Source organism: Dryobates pubescens, chromosome 4 (genome assembly GCF_014839835.1).
Source record: "Dryobates pubescens isolate bDryPub1 chromosome 4, bDryPub1.pri, whole genome shotgun sequence".
Taxonomy (NCBI): domain Eukaryota; kingdom Metazoa; phylum Chordata; class Aves; order Piciformes; family Picidae; genus Dryobates; species Dryobates pubescens.
In genome coordinates this window covers 45,148,523-45,163,308 of record NC_071615.1, presented here as the reverse complement: position 1 = coordinate 45,163,308, position 14,786 = coordinate 45,148,523, and the positions used below count along the sequence as shown (strand labels likewise).

The 14,786-nt window shown below is 43.6% G+C and overlaps 1 protein-coding gene across 1 annotated transcript in view; it reads right to left on the bottom strand.

Annotated features, from left to right (window-relative positions):
* Nucleotides 1-4,733: 4,733 nt before the first annotated feature.
* Nucleotides 4,734-14,786, bottom strand: part of CHN2 (chimerin 2) — a 204,154-nt gene continuing 194,101 nt past the window's right edge. Inside the window, exons 11-13 of the mRNA XM_054161207.1 lie at nt 9,824-9,961; nt 9,155-9,260; nt 4,734-4,918 (exon numbers count right to left, since the gene is read on the bottom strand). Coding sequence (XP_054017182.1) covers nt 4,747-4,918; nt 9,155-9,260; nt 9,824-9,961 — 416 coding nt within the window. The 3' untranslated portion in view covers nt 4,734-4,746. The remainder of the gene's footprint in view (nt 4,919-9,154; nt 9,261-9,823; nt 9,962-14,786) is intronic.

Genomic DNA, 14,786 nt, shown 5'->3' with positions numbered 1-14,786 from the left:
TCTGGCTCACTTGTAACTTCATTGGAAGAAAGTTTTCCTGAGGAAGCATAACTGCACTTATGCTTTTGGTTTCTCTGTCTTTGCAAATTCTTTATCCTCAGTAAATTCTGCCTCCTTTCTGTCCAATTCCAATTCTATCTGGCAGCAGGAGAGACAATATAATTAAGGTTCACAACAAGTGGTCTCTGGCTAGAGGAGCCTCAAATTGGTGTCATAGTTGAGGGAGCTCTTCAAGAGTTCCCAGCCCAGTCTTGTCTGCCAGGTGCCTTCTCAGTACATGTGTGCTTTAGAGTTAGACACAGCACATGCTGCCTCCCCTCCAGTGTGTTCTCAGGAAACAATTCCTTTGCTCAGTTGCCTCTGCACACTCGAAATTGCTGACAGCAATGAGTCTTGTGAAGAGAGTGAGAGAGAGAGAAAGAAGAGATTTCAACTGTTCCACAGCACTTAGGCAGGTTACTACCTTACAAACCATTAACTTCACATAATGTTTTATTAGTCATGGCTAAGATGCTTCTGCATTGGAGGAAGCAAGAAAATCTCACCCTGGCAGCTCCAGTGACCAGCTGTGAGGGGGTACACAGTTGCAGTCATCACACCAGAAGATGGGGCTAGCTGAATGGGAGATGGGAATCATGGCTGGATGGCAGTAGTAGGGAACTGCTACTCCACACAGCACTCCACCAAAGGCCTTCTCCAGTAGCTGGAGGGGAACAAGGTTCCTGCTGAACATCTGGCTGCAGACGGGCTCCAGTAGTATCTCATCTGCTTTCAGAGGAGCACAGCTGGGTGCCACACAAGATGACGTGACCTAGCAGGGAAGTTACATTGGCTCAAACACAGCCTCCCGGGGCATATTTCAAATGATTCTCACTACTCTAGTAGTAGTGAGATAAGTCTTGCTGAATGCTTTGAAGTAAAGGGAAGAATTTGGTGTCATCCAGTTAGGCTATTTTCTGTTTTTTCTCTGTGTACTGGAATATAGACTTTTTCTTCTGCTTTAGCAGTCAGTAGTAGTGGTTTGAGCTAGTCACTAGCTTAGATACTAGTTGCAGAGAAAAGTCTTCTGCCTTTTTATTTCCATGAATGGTGAACCTGGAATAGAGACTGTGTAGCCCCAGGCATAGCAATAATGGCTGCAGTAAGTCTGACAAGAGAGGAAGTAGCACTAGTAAGGTACTGAGGGGACAGGGTTATTCTACCTCCATGCTCAGTATGCCCTGAGGATGATGGATATTGTTAAGCAGCCAAACAAACAGGAACAATTAACTAGACAGTAGAATTGTATTTCTCCCTCTGTCCAACAGATTAGAAACTTCTGTTCTCCATGGACACTAAGCATGGATATTTCACAGCATTACAGGATCACAGAATGTTAGGGGCTGGAAGGGACCTTGAAAGATCATCCAGTCCAACCCCCCTGCCAGAGCAGGATCACCTAGGCCAGGTCACACAGGAACAGATCCAGGCAGGTTTTGAGTATCTCCAGAGAGGGAGACTCCACAACCTCCCTGGGCAGCCTGGTCCAGTGCTCTGTCACCCTTGCAGTGAAAACGGTTTTCCTCGTGTTTTCATGGAACTTCTTATGCCTTAACTTTCATCCATTGCCCCTTGTGCTGTCACTATAAACACACTGCTTCACACTATCATCAAATCCTTAGGATGGGACACATGTTGAAGACCCCAGACTGTGAGACATGGTGCCATGGGTTAGTTGTTTAGGTGGTGTTGGATTGGTTGCTGGGTTGGACGCGATGATCTTGAAGGTCTCTTCCAACCTGGTTTATTCTATGTATTCTATTCTATGTCAAAGCTACTTGGATACTCATGGTAGAGGGAAAGGGAGAAGCAGAAGCAGAATGCTGCTAATATTCCTACAAAAACTTTGAAAAAAGGGGTACTGTTCCTACCTTAAAAAGATAACTCATGAATGAATGAATGAATGAATGAATGAATGAATGAATGAGACAGTGGCACGGGTTGCCCAGGGAGGTAGTAGAAGCCTCATCCCCGGAGGTTTTTAAGGCCAGGCTGGATGTGTCTCTGAGCAACCTGATCTAGTGTGAGGTGTCCCTGCCCATGGCCACGGCAAGGAGGTTGGAACTAGATGATCCTTGAGGTGCCTTCCAACCCTGACAATTCTATGATTCTGTGAATGGAGCGGAGCGAGTAGAACGGTTGATAGTCAGATGCCTGCTCCAGGCGGCATTGACTCTGGGAGGCTGAGTGCGATCCATTGCTCGCTTGGCATTTTACACAGAGGTGGCTCAGCGCGGTCACCAAAAACCAGCCTGGGCCACCCCAAGTGCCAGCCTGAAACTGCTGACGTGCAGTAAAGCTGTTGTAAGTTCTGCAAGCAGGCAGGTTCCCAGCGGTGGCAGGATGATAATTAGCAATCGATTCTCGTTTGGCAGCTTGCCGTGCGGCCGGAGTGACAGACACCGGAGCTGTTTAACACATTTAATGGGATTTTTTTCCTTCCATTTACACTATCATAAATTACAAAGCATATTTCACTTCACAAAATAAAACCATTTCCAGATCATTTTTTTGTTTTTTTTTATGACAGTATTAAGTAGTACATAACCTACAACAAAGAGTCCTGTACAAGGCAGGAGGGTCTATGGAAGTATTGGGAACTCAAAGACTATTTAGCATTTGCTCTGCAACCTGGGTTAATCTATCTAGCCCTTCGTTATTTCTCTAGAAGACGACAAATTTACAGCCAATCCCCCTCCACCTCCCTTCATGATCATAGTTACACATATTCTTCAATTTGAATAGAAACATGTGCTCCCTGAAATAATTCAGGAAACTGCATCACTGAGTTACCAAGCATATGACACAAACCATCAAGATGAGGGATTATTAGATATTGGGGGTGGGGGCCTTTTTTTGCATGGGAACTTGAGCTTGGTAGTAAAGTCTTGTCGATTTTCTACGCTGGCAGACACATGCCATGCTGAGAAACAGTTTTAACATTAGGAGTGAGTTGCAGTTAGACTATGAACTCCACAGGTCAATGGTTGTGAGTGTTGTAGGGTGCTCCAAAACCCCCTTCCCCCACCTCCCTCAGGGGAGGGTTGGATGGGGGAAGACAAAGGTGTGAAATTCCTTTCCCTTCCCCCTGCAGGCTTCAGTGAGGGGAGAAAAATACTAAAATTTGGTAAGAATTAAATTTACCAAACTCCCACATTTCCTACACTTTTCTTTCTTTTCTTTTCTTTTCCTTTTTTTTTCTTTTTTCTCTTTTCTTAAACAAACCCTCAGGAAACACATTGAAGATAAATACCTACATTTTGCTTTAGCAGATTTACTGTACGTTTATAAATACAGAAACATGACAAAAAACAGAACTCAGTTTTTACAGGAAAAAAAAAAAAAGCAAATCCTTCATAATTAAACACCCCCCCCACCCCTCCCACCCCCAAAAGTGCTAACTTTTCAACAAGGCCAGAAAATATCCAGTGTCCCAGCATCACTTAACTTACATAGTACTGAGGGAGTGGGGGCTATTCAGTCTGGAGAAGAGAAGGCTCCGAGGAGACCTTCTTGTGGCCTTCCAGTATTTGAAGGGGGCTACAAGAAAGCTGGGGAGGGACTTTTTGGTCAGGTGATGATAGGACTAGGGGAAATGGAAAAAACATAGAAATGGGTAGATTCAGATTGGATGTTAGGAAGAAATGAGACACTGGAACAGGCTGCCCAGGGAGGTGGTGGAAGCCTCATCCCTGGAGGTTATTAAGGCCAGGCTGGATGTGGCTCTGAGCAACCTGATCTAGTGTGAGGGATCCCTGCCCATGGCAGAGGGGCTGGAAGTAGATGATCCTTGAGGTCCTTTCCAACCCTAATAATTCTATGATTCTACTGTCATCCAAGAAAAATCTGGCATGTGAAATTGATACTACCACCAGGACTTCTGTAAGATTCTCAATACCTTATTTCACATGGGAGGAAAAAAGAAAACAGGATAAAAAAAGGATATAATACTTTCATATTGGGGGGGGGAAACAGCAAATGGCAAAATGTGTACAATCTGAAGATGCAAAGAAATCTAAGGAAGCTGGAATACACACAAGAAAAGAATTCTTGCAATGAAAGAGGTATGTCAGGCTAATACTGCATTTAGTGGCAACTGGTTGCAATATATCATAGCAAAAACGCAGGGCAAGGATCAGCTGGAGAACAATCAATGCACCGCATTGACTTTATAGTTTGCTAAAATAAAATGCATTCTTTCAGCTAGGTAAAGTAAAAATATCTTTATAATAGAGGTTCTGTTTCACCATTAGCGACATAGAGAATTATGTCTCCCGGGGAGGGCAATGTGGAGGCGCAGACGAGTCACACCCATTCAGTACCTTTTTGCTTCTCTAGCCCTATTAAAATATGTTTTGTGTTCCTTCATAAGTTAACAATACAACTGCTTGAGGCTTCTCAAAACAAATATACATCTGAGACAAGGCAAAAGATACAAGGTAAGAGGATCTTTTCTGACCTTTCTTCCTTCCCTTCTACAAAGAGGCCGATGTCTATGAGACACAGGCTTTCCCTCAACATTTTGGCATCCATCTGCAACGCTGCAGAAATTGAAGTGCAGTCAAGGAACCTTTTCCTTTAGGTTTAAAACAAACAAACAAAAAAAAGTCAAGAAATGTTGTGGTGGGTTTTTTTTTTTTTTATCCTTCAAATGAATGATTTTCAACCAAATGGCTGGAGGATGTGCCCCTCTCTCTCTCTCTCTGGCTAGAAGAGAACATCTTCATTTTCGATTAAAATCTGCACAATTAACTTCTGGTACCGCATGTCATTCAGCGTAGCAAGGGTACTGTCCTCTGGAGGTCTCATTAAAGTGGGCCCAAACACTATTCCCAGGTTTTCAGCGTTCATAAAATTGTCCTTTTCATGCAAGGTAACCCTAGGATAGGAACAAACAAACAAACAAATAACAAAACAAACACAAAGAAACAAGACAAAACCAACCAACCAACCACAGCCGACCAAAAACCCAACCCCAAAGCAACCAACACCAAACACACAAACAAAAAAAAAGAGTAGTTGAGTAATTGCTTATTTCCCACAAGAAAACAGCACACACTTCTTAGTCTGTCATCCTGATGCACATCAAGCACTGGCAGTGACACTTTTCAGTAGCAGTTTTTGCTTTCACTCAATGTCATAACTGTTTCCACACTAAATACAATGCAACTACAGTGGAGCTCTGGTTTCCATGCCTTTAGACATCCCTGATGTGACTCTTAAGTGATTTTTCCACGTGGTTATTCATGAGGGTATAAAGAATTAGTAGCAATTGCTTTTAGGAAAGCATAATGATGATTTAAATGATGATGTGTAAAGCAGTCCACTACGCTACGGTAATTACAGTTCTCTGGCATGTTGTGCTTGGTGTGCATCACACTGGAGGTGTAGGTGTGATTCCCAAATACAAATCCAGATTTTCTCTTGATTACTAATGACCCTCGTGGTACCAGGTATGTTTCCAGCCTGCAGGAACCCACCTCTTCACACATTTCTGCCTTGCTGGCCTCCCCAGGCTAACCAAGAGCCAAGTAATGCTGAGTACTTGTTATACTTTAAGAGTAGGCTGAATCCTGGAGCAGCCTGGAGAGGCAGCTTGATGAAGCTGAGCAGCTACAAATGGCATTGATCCTTGACAGAGAACAGAGACACTGGTAGGAAGGAGACCAGGTTGTGTTGTTTCCTGACATGAGTCATATAGCATAAATACAAGAACAAGCACACTGTGTGTGGCCGGAGCAAAGAAAGACCACCAAGAATTAGGAAGAAGTTCTTCCCCATGAGGGTGGTGAGACACTGGAACAGGTTGCCCAGGGAGGTGGTGGAAGCCTCATCCCTGGAGGTTTTTGCAGCCAGGCTGGATGTGGCTCTGAGCAACCTGATGTAGTGTGAGCTGTCCCTGCCCATGGCAGGGGGGTTGGAACTAGATGATCCTTGAGGTACCTTCCAAGCCTAACAATTCTATGATTCTATGAATTGGTCAAGCTGTAGTCAGCCCTGGCTGAAAAGTCAGTTGGGCCTGCCAGAAAATGCAAGGATCTGCTCAAGTTTTCAAGATGTTCTCCAGGTTGTTACATCAGTGTTGTCCCAGCAAGCCTTTGGCCAAATTTGGACCGGAGAGTGCCATTCACTGCAGTGTAGAGACAGCCATGATCTCTTATCTGTAATGCTCCCTCATGGACCAGACATTTGCTGTTACTAACTACAGCATGGGTGAAATTTCATGTCCATGCACAACTGCCAGGATGAAGCACATCTGGTTTTGAAGCCAGCTCTACTGGCAACAGCTGAGACTACCCTTGGCCATGGTAATTCCAAGCTGGACAGCAGTGGAATTCACTCATGCCATTGGGGAGCACCAAGAGACTGAGACCAGTTGTAATCTGTTTTCCCTTGATTGCAAGGTTACTATACAACTAGGTTTTCCCTCTACTATTTGCTCTCTGCAAAGAGTGGCTATGTTACAGAAAAGCACTGTTCCTCTGCTTTCAGGACAGATGTCCTTTAGTGCCCCTACACACATCCTCATCTTCTAGCACAGATATGCAGCTATGCTTCGCAGGGAATAAAGACAAAGCACAGCTGCCCAGCCCAAGCCACCTCTCTGCAAGTGCATGTGTAAGACTCTGCTTTCCATTCATGGGTGCATGCAGCACAGTTGTTGAACTATGCCATGCTACCCCACACACATCTCTTACTAGCACCTGTGTGCAAGAGTGTAGGCATTGCTGCATGGCCTGGGGTAAAGAGAAGATTCACAGCTTCACTGTGATGTCAGCATGGATGGAGCTGTATGTGTTTCACCGCAGAGGGGACTGCACATGCTACTGTATTGCCTCCATTTTGGAGCAAAATGTTATCAGAAAGGTAACTGAAGAAAGCAATGAATTAAGTGACTGACAGTCCCCTTTTTCACTGCTGACATTGTCCTTTGCTGTTTTTTCTGTGCTTTTAACAGCTCGGTGCAGTTACTTTTTTGTTGATCAATGGCACCGATGTAAAGGCTGTGATCCTCTAGGCACCCCCTTGACACTGCCACGTGTTTTCTTCATGCAGGAAGAGCCTTGTGGAGTTGGAGCTGGGACTTTATGTTTTATCTACAGAACAGCATAGTCTGAACCTAAAGGACCCTTCCCTGATTTGCATTCAGATCTTTCCAACAGATTCTCTATAGGAACTGACATGCAGTCGATTTCCATGCAGATGCTGAAAGCTACAATTTGGGAAGGAAATTAATTGTGTCACTTGCAGGTATTTGAGTGAGAAAGCTTAATCAACTGTTTGGACTATTTTTGTCTCATCAGTTCAGCTCAACAGCTGAACCAAGGGCTGTTCATGAAAGAGAAGGAAGGCAAGTCAATAGTGGTCTATTAAAAATTTGCTGCTGGGACATGAAATTACTGATTCTGTATGCAGGTCACTTGTCTCCAGCCTCCACAGGCCTTCCTAAAAGCCAGCGTGGTTCATCCAGAGTTGTCTGTACACAGGCACTGACAAGGGTGGGTACTTGCACACCTCATTTCTGCAGTCTGAAAACTCCTGCATGCCCACAGACTGTCTCACTGAAAGGAAGAATTACTCAGTTGTAATGGCTTGAGCCAGTTCAAAATGAGGAAGAGTCTCTGCACAATGAGGACCTGATTGAGCATGAAATGAGCTTCTCACAAGCCCTCTGACACAATTTCACATGAGGTAAGGTATTTCCAAGTTGTCATGAATAGTTCAGATCCAGGCCAGGAAACAGTAGAAATTTGCAACTCTGTTGCAAGCAGTAGGACGACCAAGCAGAGATCAGGGAATTGCTATATAAAAGGTGAGTGGTTTGATTCCTCCCTTGTCCCCTTTTCTGGTGTTACCCAACAGCGCCATAAACGTTAACGAGAGACGCGAGACATCTTGGGCAATGCCTCCTTGAATGAAGGCCTGCTTTGAGATGACAGTGCCAGTCTTCAGGCTTTAAAAACTGAACAAAGAAGCTTTCCTCAGGCATGTCAATACCCAAAGCAGCAAAGAGGAGCGAGCACGGGTTTGCGAAAGAGTTTTGCTTGGAATTAGGTGAAGGTGAGGCACCCTCTTTGAAGCATTTCTTAATGTTCCTAGCTACCTACCTACCTACCTGTAATCTTGGAAGACTTGGCAGTACACACCCAAGTCACCTTCAGAAATGAAATTTAGGGACTTTTGAAAATTTTGTAGGTCCTATGAAGCCTTTTGGGTGCCTTATGTGTTCCTAAAGTAACTGAGGCAGAGTGTGTTTAAAAGCAAGAGACATAACTGGTGAGGGCCTGTGTTGCTTTTACTAGCAGTATAAAAATAGGCCCTGCTTGCTTCTTGGCTTAACTGTGCTGTGAGCAAACAACTTGCAGGAGACAGCTCTTTCCTTTTAGGGTTATTGTTCACCAAGACAAATCAGGAGGTAAGAGGAGGCACAAGAGAGAGTGATTGCCCATTGGAATGGGCTGCCTGGGGAGGTGGTGGCGTCACCATCACTGGAGGTGTTCAGGAGGAGACTTGATAGGGTGCTTGGTTGCACGGTTTAGTTGATTAGGTGGTGTCGGATGATAGGTTGGACGTGATGATCTTGAAGGTCTCTTCCAACCTGCTCTATTCTATTCTACTCTACTCTACTTTACTCTACTCTACTCCTATTCTATTCTATTCTATTCTATTCTATTCTATTCTATTCTATTCTATTCTATTCTATTCTATTCTATTCTATTCTATTCTATTCTATTCTATTCTATCTCATCCCATCCCATCCTATCCTATCCTATTTCACAAGCAAAGCCTGATCAATGGGTATACTGCAGCACATCTTGCACATCTCTGAAGCATCTACTGCTCTACTGCTGCAGTATTTTTCAGATATTACCTGTCACAGAGAAACATGACAAATCTCATCTCTGACTCTTCAGATCTGCCAGGAAAAGGATCTACGCTATATATGTGCATAGCTTATATCCATTTATCCAAACAAAGGTTGTCTGCTGAGTTGTGACATTACTGTTTTAGTGGCTGTAATGGAAGCTTTATTGGTAATTTTGGTGATATCTTTCCTTCAAAGCAGAAAATTGTTAAGCTCTTCAAGAACTATCCTGCATGCCAATTAACTCACTTTTTGAGATGAATCATTAGGTATCTAAGTGTCTCGTAGTGAGCAGCAGGGAGTAACATCAGCACCTCGTGTATTGCTTCTAGTCGTTCATCAGGATTGGAGATTTCTGTACAAACACCAAACAAGATTAATGTTAATAGGGCTTGACATTTGTAAACAGCAATAATGCAGAGAGCTCACTTCTTATTATGGTGTCATTCACAAGCCACTGACTGTGCTTGGAGGGATAAATATTAAAGTCACGAACATGGATTGGGTAGATTCCGATTGTCAGGATGTTAGGAGGAAGTTCTTCCCCATGAGGGTGGTGAGACACTGGAAGAGATTGCCCAGGGAGGTGGTAGAAGCCTCATCCCTGGAGGTTTTTAAGGCCAGGCTGGATGTGTCTCTGAGCAACCTGATCTAGAATGAGGGGTCCCTGCCCATGGCAGGGGGGTTGAAACTGGCTGATCCTTGAAGTCCCTTCCAACCCTAGCAATTCTATGATTCCAGCTGATCAGCCATCAGACAAAAGTTTCATGTGAAAGAAGGGTCTGGCAGAGAAATAATGAAGAGAATAGCACCCTTGCTTCCAGTTTATTGTCTGTTATTTCTTTTTCTTTAACATGGACAGCCCTATAGATGGGAAAAGTAATTAAAGGTTGGTGCAGATGACAATGCAATACTTACTTGCTGCCTCTATGAACTTGGAATAGGTGTCATAGGTGATCACGGGGATTGGTAAGTCTCTGAAGTACAGCTTCAGTGCTCCAGCAATGATGTTTATGTCTGGATAAATACTGGCAGAAATATCAGCCTTGTCACCATCTAGAAGAGGAGAAGAAGTTGCTTTGAAACCAGGCTAATTTTGACTTCAGCAAAGCTAGGCTTCTAATTCAGATTCATTGTGTCTGACCTGACAAGAAAAAAACAACCTGAAAACATCTCACAGGCTTAAATGAGAAGATATTGCTAGCAACTTTTCAGTGTATGAAGAATGATAGTTCCTTTATCTTACAGTAAAATAAATTATTTATTTACATCTTTTGGAGAGGCTGTTGAGTACATCAACACCTGCAGTGTACCACCTCACACACAATGTTTTCATGTTGGATTGAAACTCAGTAATATATTTAATGAATTTGGCCTATTTATTCACTGAAAAGAAAGCTATTAACAACTTGTTCTGACCTTGCATTTTGTGACTGCAGATTAATGCACAGCAGTATGAACCATCCTTTTCACTTTCACTTGAGGAAACAGAAGCATAAAGAATTTCTAATGGGTTGGGGCAATCCCAAGCACTGATATAGGCTGGGCAGGGACTGGCTTGAGAGCAGCCCTGATGAAAAGGACTTGGGGGTGCTGGTGGGTAAGGAGCTCAACATGAGCCACCAGTGTGCACTTGCAGCCCAGAAAGCCAACCACATCCTGGGCTGCATCCAGAGAAGCACAGCCAGCAGGGTGAGGGAGGTGATTCTCCCCTTCTACTCTGCTCTGGTGAGACCCTGCCTGGAGTACTGTGTCCAGTTCTGGAGCCCCTGTTACAGGAAGGATCTGGACGTGCTGGAGTGTGTCCAGAGAAGGGCCATGAGCATAATCAGAGGGCTGGAGCTCCTCTGCTATGAGGACAGACTGAGGGAGTTGGGGGCTAGTCAGTCTGGAGAAGAGAAGGCTCTGAGGAGACCTTCTTGTGGCCTTCCAGTAACTGAAGGGGGCCTACAATAAAGCTGGGGACAGACTTTTTAGGGTGCCAGGTAATGATAGGACTAGGGGGAGTGGAAAAAAAAATAGAAATGGGTAGACTGAGATTGGATATTAGGAAGAAGTTCTTCCCCATGAGAGTGGTGAGACACTGGAACAGGTTGCCCAGGGAGGCTGTAGAAGCCTTATCCCTGAAGGTTTTTAAGGCCAGGCTGGATGTGGATCTGAGCAACCTGATCTAGTATGAGGTGTCCCTGCCCATGGCAGTGGGGTTGGAACTGGATGCTCCTTGAGGTGCCTTCCAACCCTAACAATTCTATGATTCTAATGACCCTCAGGAGAGCGGTAAGAAAAATCAGACCAAACATCCAACTTTTGCAAGCCCTGCACCAGCCTCTCTCTAGTGATTAGCTAGTGAAAAAGCTGCCTTATTTTCTGGATGTCCTCTAATGTCTTGAAGATATTTGACTGACTTATTTATAGCAAAGATCTGAATATAAATAGACACGCTGTGGCACTTAGCTGTACAATTTATTCTGAAAGGTGGATTGCAATTTGTCAAATGAATATGGATACCTGTTAATGGTAACTAGCTGAATTATGCAAGGGAAATGACATGCACTTTGTTTGCCACATATTGTAACGCAGTTAGTCAGAACTCAATTACAGAGTGCTCTTAATCACATGGGCTTAACATTTACAAGTGCTGCTCGTAAGCCCTTGACCAAGGCATGGCTTGCGAGGAGTGAAATGACAAGAGGCAGCAGTGGGGCTGGATCACTGTTATTTTCAAGTTGAAATTGCTACATCTGTTTTGTACCACCTAGTACCTTTATACCCACATTTTTCCTCAGACTGAAAAATTATGCTGTTCTCCTCACCTGGGATCTGTCCTTGGCGGCCCACCAGTAGAAACATGGGACACTGGCCAAGCAGAGGCTGAGGCTGTCTGGATTTAACCCCCAGCTCTACCTCAGGCTACTTTGAGATCAGTTGTACCTTGCTGTCCTTTCAGGTGACAATATTAGTGCTTTCCTTGATGGTGGGAGCACCAAACAGTGGAAAAGCACAAAACATGAGCTGGGGTGGTTCAGCCTGGAGAAGAGAAGGCTCTGGGGAGACCTTATTGCAGCCTTTCAGTATTTAAAGGAGGGCCATGAGAAAAGATGGGAACAATCTTTCTAGCAGGACCTGTTGTGACAGGATGGGGGGTAATGGTTTTAAACTGAAAGAGGGTAGATTTAGACCAGATATGAGGAAGAAATGATTTACAATGAGGTGATAAAACACTGGAACAGTTTGCCCACAGAGGTCATAGAAGCACCCTGTAAACATTCAAGGTCAGGTGAAGCAGACAGGGTCCACAAGGTCAGACAGGGCTCTGAGCAACCTGATCTAGCTGAAGATGTCCCTGCTCATTGCAGGGATTTGTCCAGGATGACATTTAAAGGTTCCTCCCAAACCAAAGCATTCTATGACCATATGGTGAGTGGGGTGATGTGAGGTTATGCTTGTATGAACAACAGAGAGGAGTTTGCTTGTATCTGCCAGAAGGTGCAAGCACAAGCTTGGGCTGTTACCACTGAGTCGCTGACATGCTGTAAAGCCATCGCCTTGCTTGTCTCACAATAACCAGCACTTGTAGACATACCCTGATACAGAGGAGTGGCTGTGCTTGATAGATGATGTCTAAGATGGTGATAAAGGCTTTCAAAGCAGAGTAAAAGAGTTTATATCGATTGTAGACATTTCATACAGAGCTATGCCATTAATCTGGAAGGGACACCTCTTGTCCAATGTATGCACATAATTCTCCTTAAGACTAATAGCACTTCACGTTCTCATCAAGAGGAGATTATATGCTTAAGTGTTTAAAACAAGTAGCCTTTCTTGGTGCAGCTGAGCAGTCTGAATACATCCATCAGCATTTAATTTAATACAGCATCAATAAGCCCTAGGAGGATGTTTACACTGCCCCAATCTTTTGTTTAATCCACACATTCCAGGAAGGGTAGCATTAGTCATGTAAAGCTTTGTGTGGAGAGCTCTATTTAATTGATGGACACTGAGCACTCAGAATGCTTCACTGAAAACAGATACCTCCAAGGAGCCAGGAGCTGCATCAGAACAGATAGAGCAAAGCAGAGGCTTCCATCTATTATCCAGGTCAGCAGTACACTAAAGGAAACTGTTATTTATTTAGTACTTTCACAATGCAGCCTAGCATGCTTCCTTAAAGCAATACTTCAGCTAGAGGGGCTTCCAGCTACAGTGCACTACAAATGTACTTCTTAGTCACATCATTGCTTACTGTAGGAAAAATGCTGTGATGCCCGAGTCAAAGATTTTTCTCTTCACTTCAGAGACAAATGTACATCCACTGGAAATGCACTGAAGGCAATTTAAAAGTGAATTTTAACTAGATATGTGTTGTAATGGGCTGTCTAGGGAGGTGGTGGAGTCACCATCATGGGAGGTGTTTAAGAAGAGACTGGATGAGGCGCTTGGTGCCATGGTTTAGTTGATTAGATGGTGTTGGGTGATAGGTTGGACTGGATGATCTCAAAGGTCTTTTCCAACCTGGTTAATTCAATTCAATTCAATTCAATTCAATTCAATTCTATTCTATTCTATTCTATTCTATTCTATTCTATTCTATTCTATTCTATTCCATTCCATTCCATTCCATTCCATTCCATTCCATTCCATTCCATTCCATTCCATTCCATTCCATTCCACTCCACTCCATTCCACTCCACTCCACTCCACTCCACTCCACTCCACTCCACTCCACTCCACTCCACTCCACTCCACTCCACTCCATGCCATTCCATGCCATTCTACACATTTCTGCAGTGGCTGTGTAGGGGAAGGTAGACTTTTATTTTCCTTTGGTAAATTCTGACTTGCCTTTTGTTTCCTTTTTCTTTTCTATTGTTTTATTTTGTCTGTCTTTGCAGTTTCAGCAATTGAAGGCCCGTGGCAGGCTGCAATTATGTCCTATCCTCGCCAGATTCCTGGATTTGTGTTTTTATTTAAACATCCCTTCAAAGCATTAAGAGGGAAAAGTTAATTAACTGTCAGTAAAATCATGATGCACAGTTAAGAGAGAATGCTCTGCAGCAGCAATACTATATGGACTACATCTGTTTTATGTGGTACCTTCTGCATTACCACAATCATTTTCCCCACTCTTCAATACAGTAACTTTCCTCAGGTTATAATTAGTATTTTCAGCATCACTGCAGTGGCCACATGTGAATACAACATTATTTATTTATTTATGTTAGAATTTGGATTGCAAACAAGTAGTTCATTTCAGCTTTGCAAATCTAATCCTACCCAAACCCTGTCATTTCTCTTTCCTCGCTCCTTTGGCTCTCAATGGAGTTTGTTGCATTATGTTGAAGTTCGAATTATCTCAAGACAAAGAGAGTCTTTATTCTGTTCCTTAAAGCTTTCAGCTGACTTTGGGTGCCATAGAAATGTATCAATAGTTGATCAGAGAATGAAATGGAGTAAGTATTGCATTCTTAGGGCCTCAGCTATGCTTTCTGAACACTGAATTAGATTTTTACTTAAGCTCCTTATCCCTTAACGCTTTGTTTTCATTGCATAACCTCTGCCACTCTGACATGTTTCTTTGTGGTTTTGCTTGGGTTTGGCATGTGCCAGGTTTTCAGCTACACTGGCCAAAGAGTGGGTATGAGTTAGGATGCCTCTAAGTACTCATGTAACATTTAACAGCACAATATTTTTTATCAAGTGTATTGTACCAGCCAGCCATACAAACAAGCAGGGGGGGGACAGAATGCGCTGGTGACAATGGCAGCTCTGTGGGTAAAGCGCACAATGAGAGTTCTCTGGATGCCACAACGCCACAGCTCAACAATACTGACAGGGAGCAACTGTCATTCTACAGCACCAACATTCACCAGATTAAATAAAT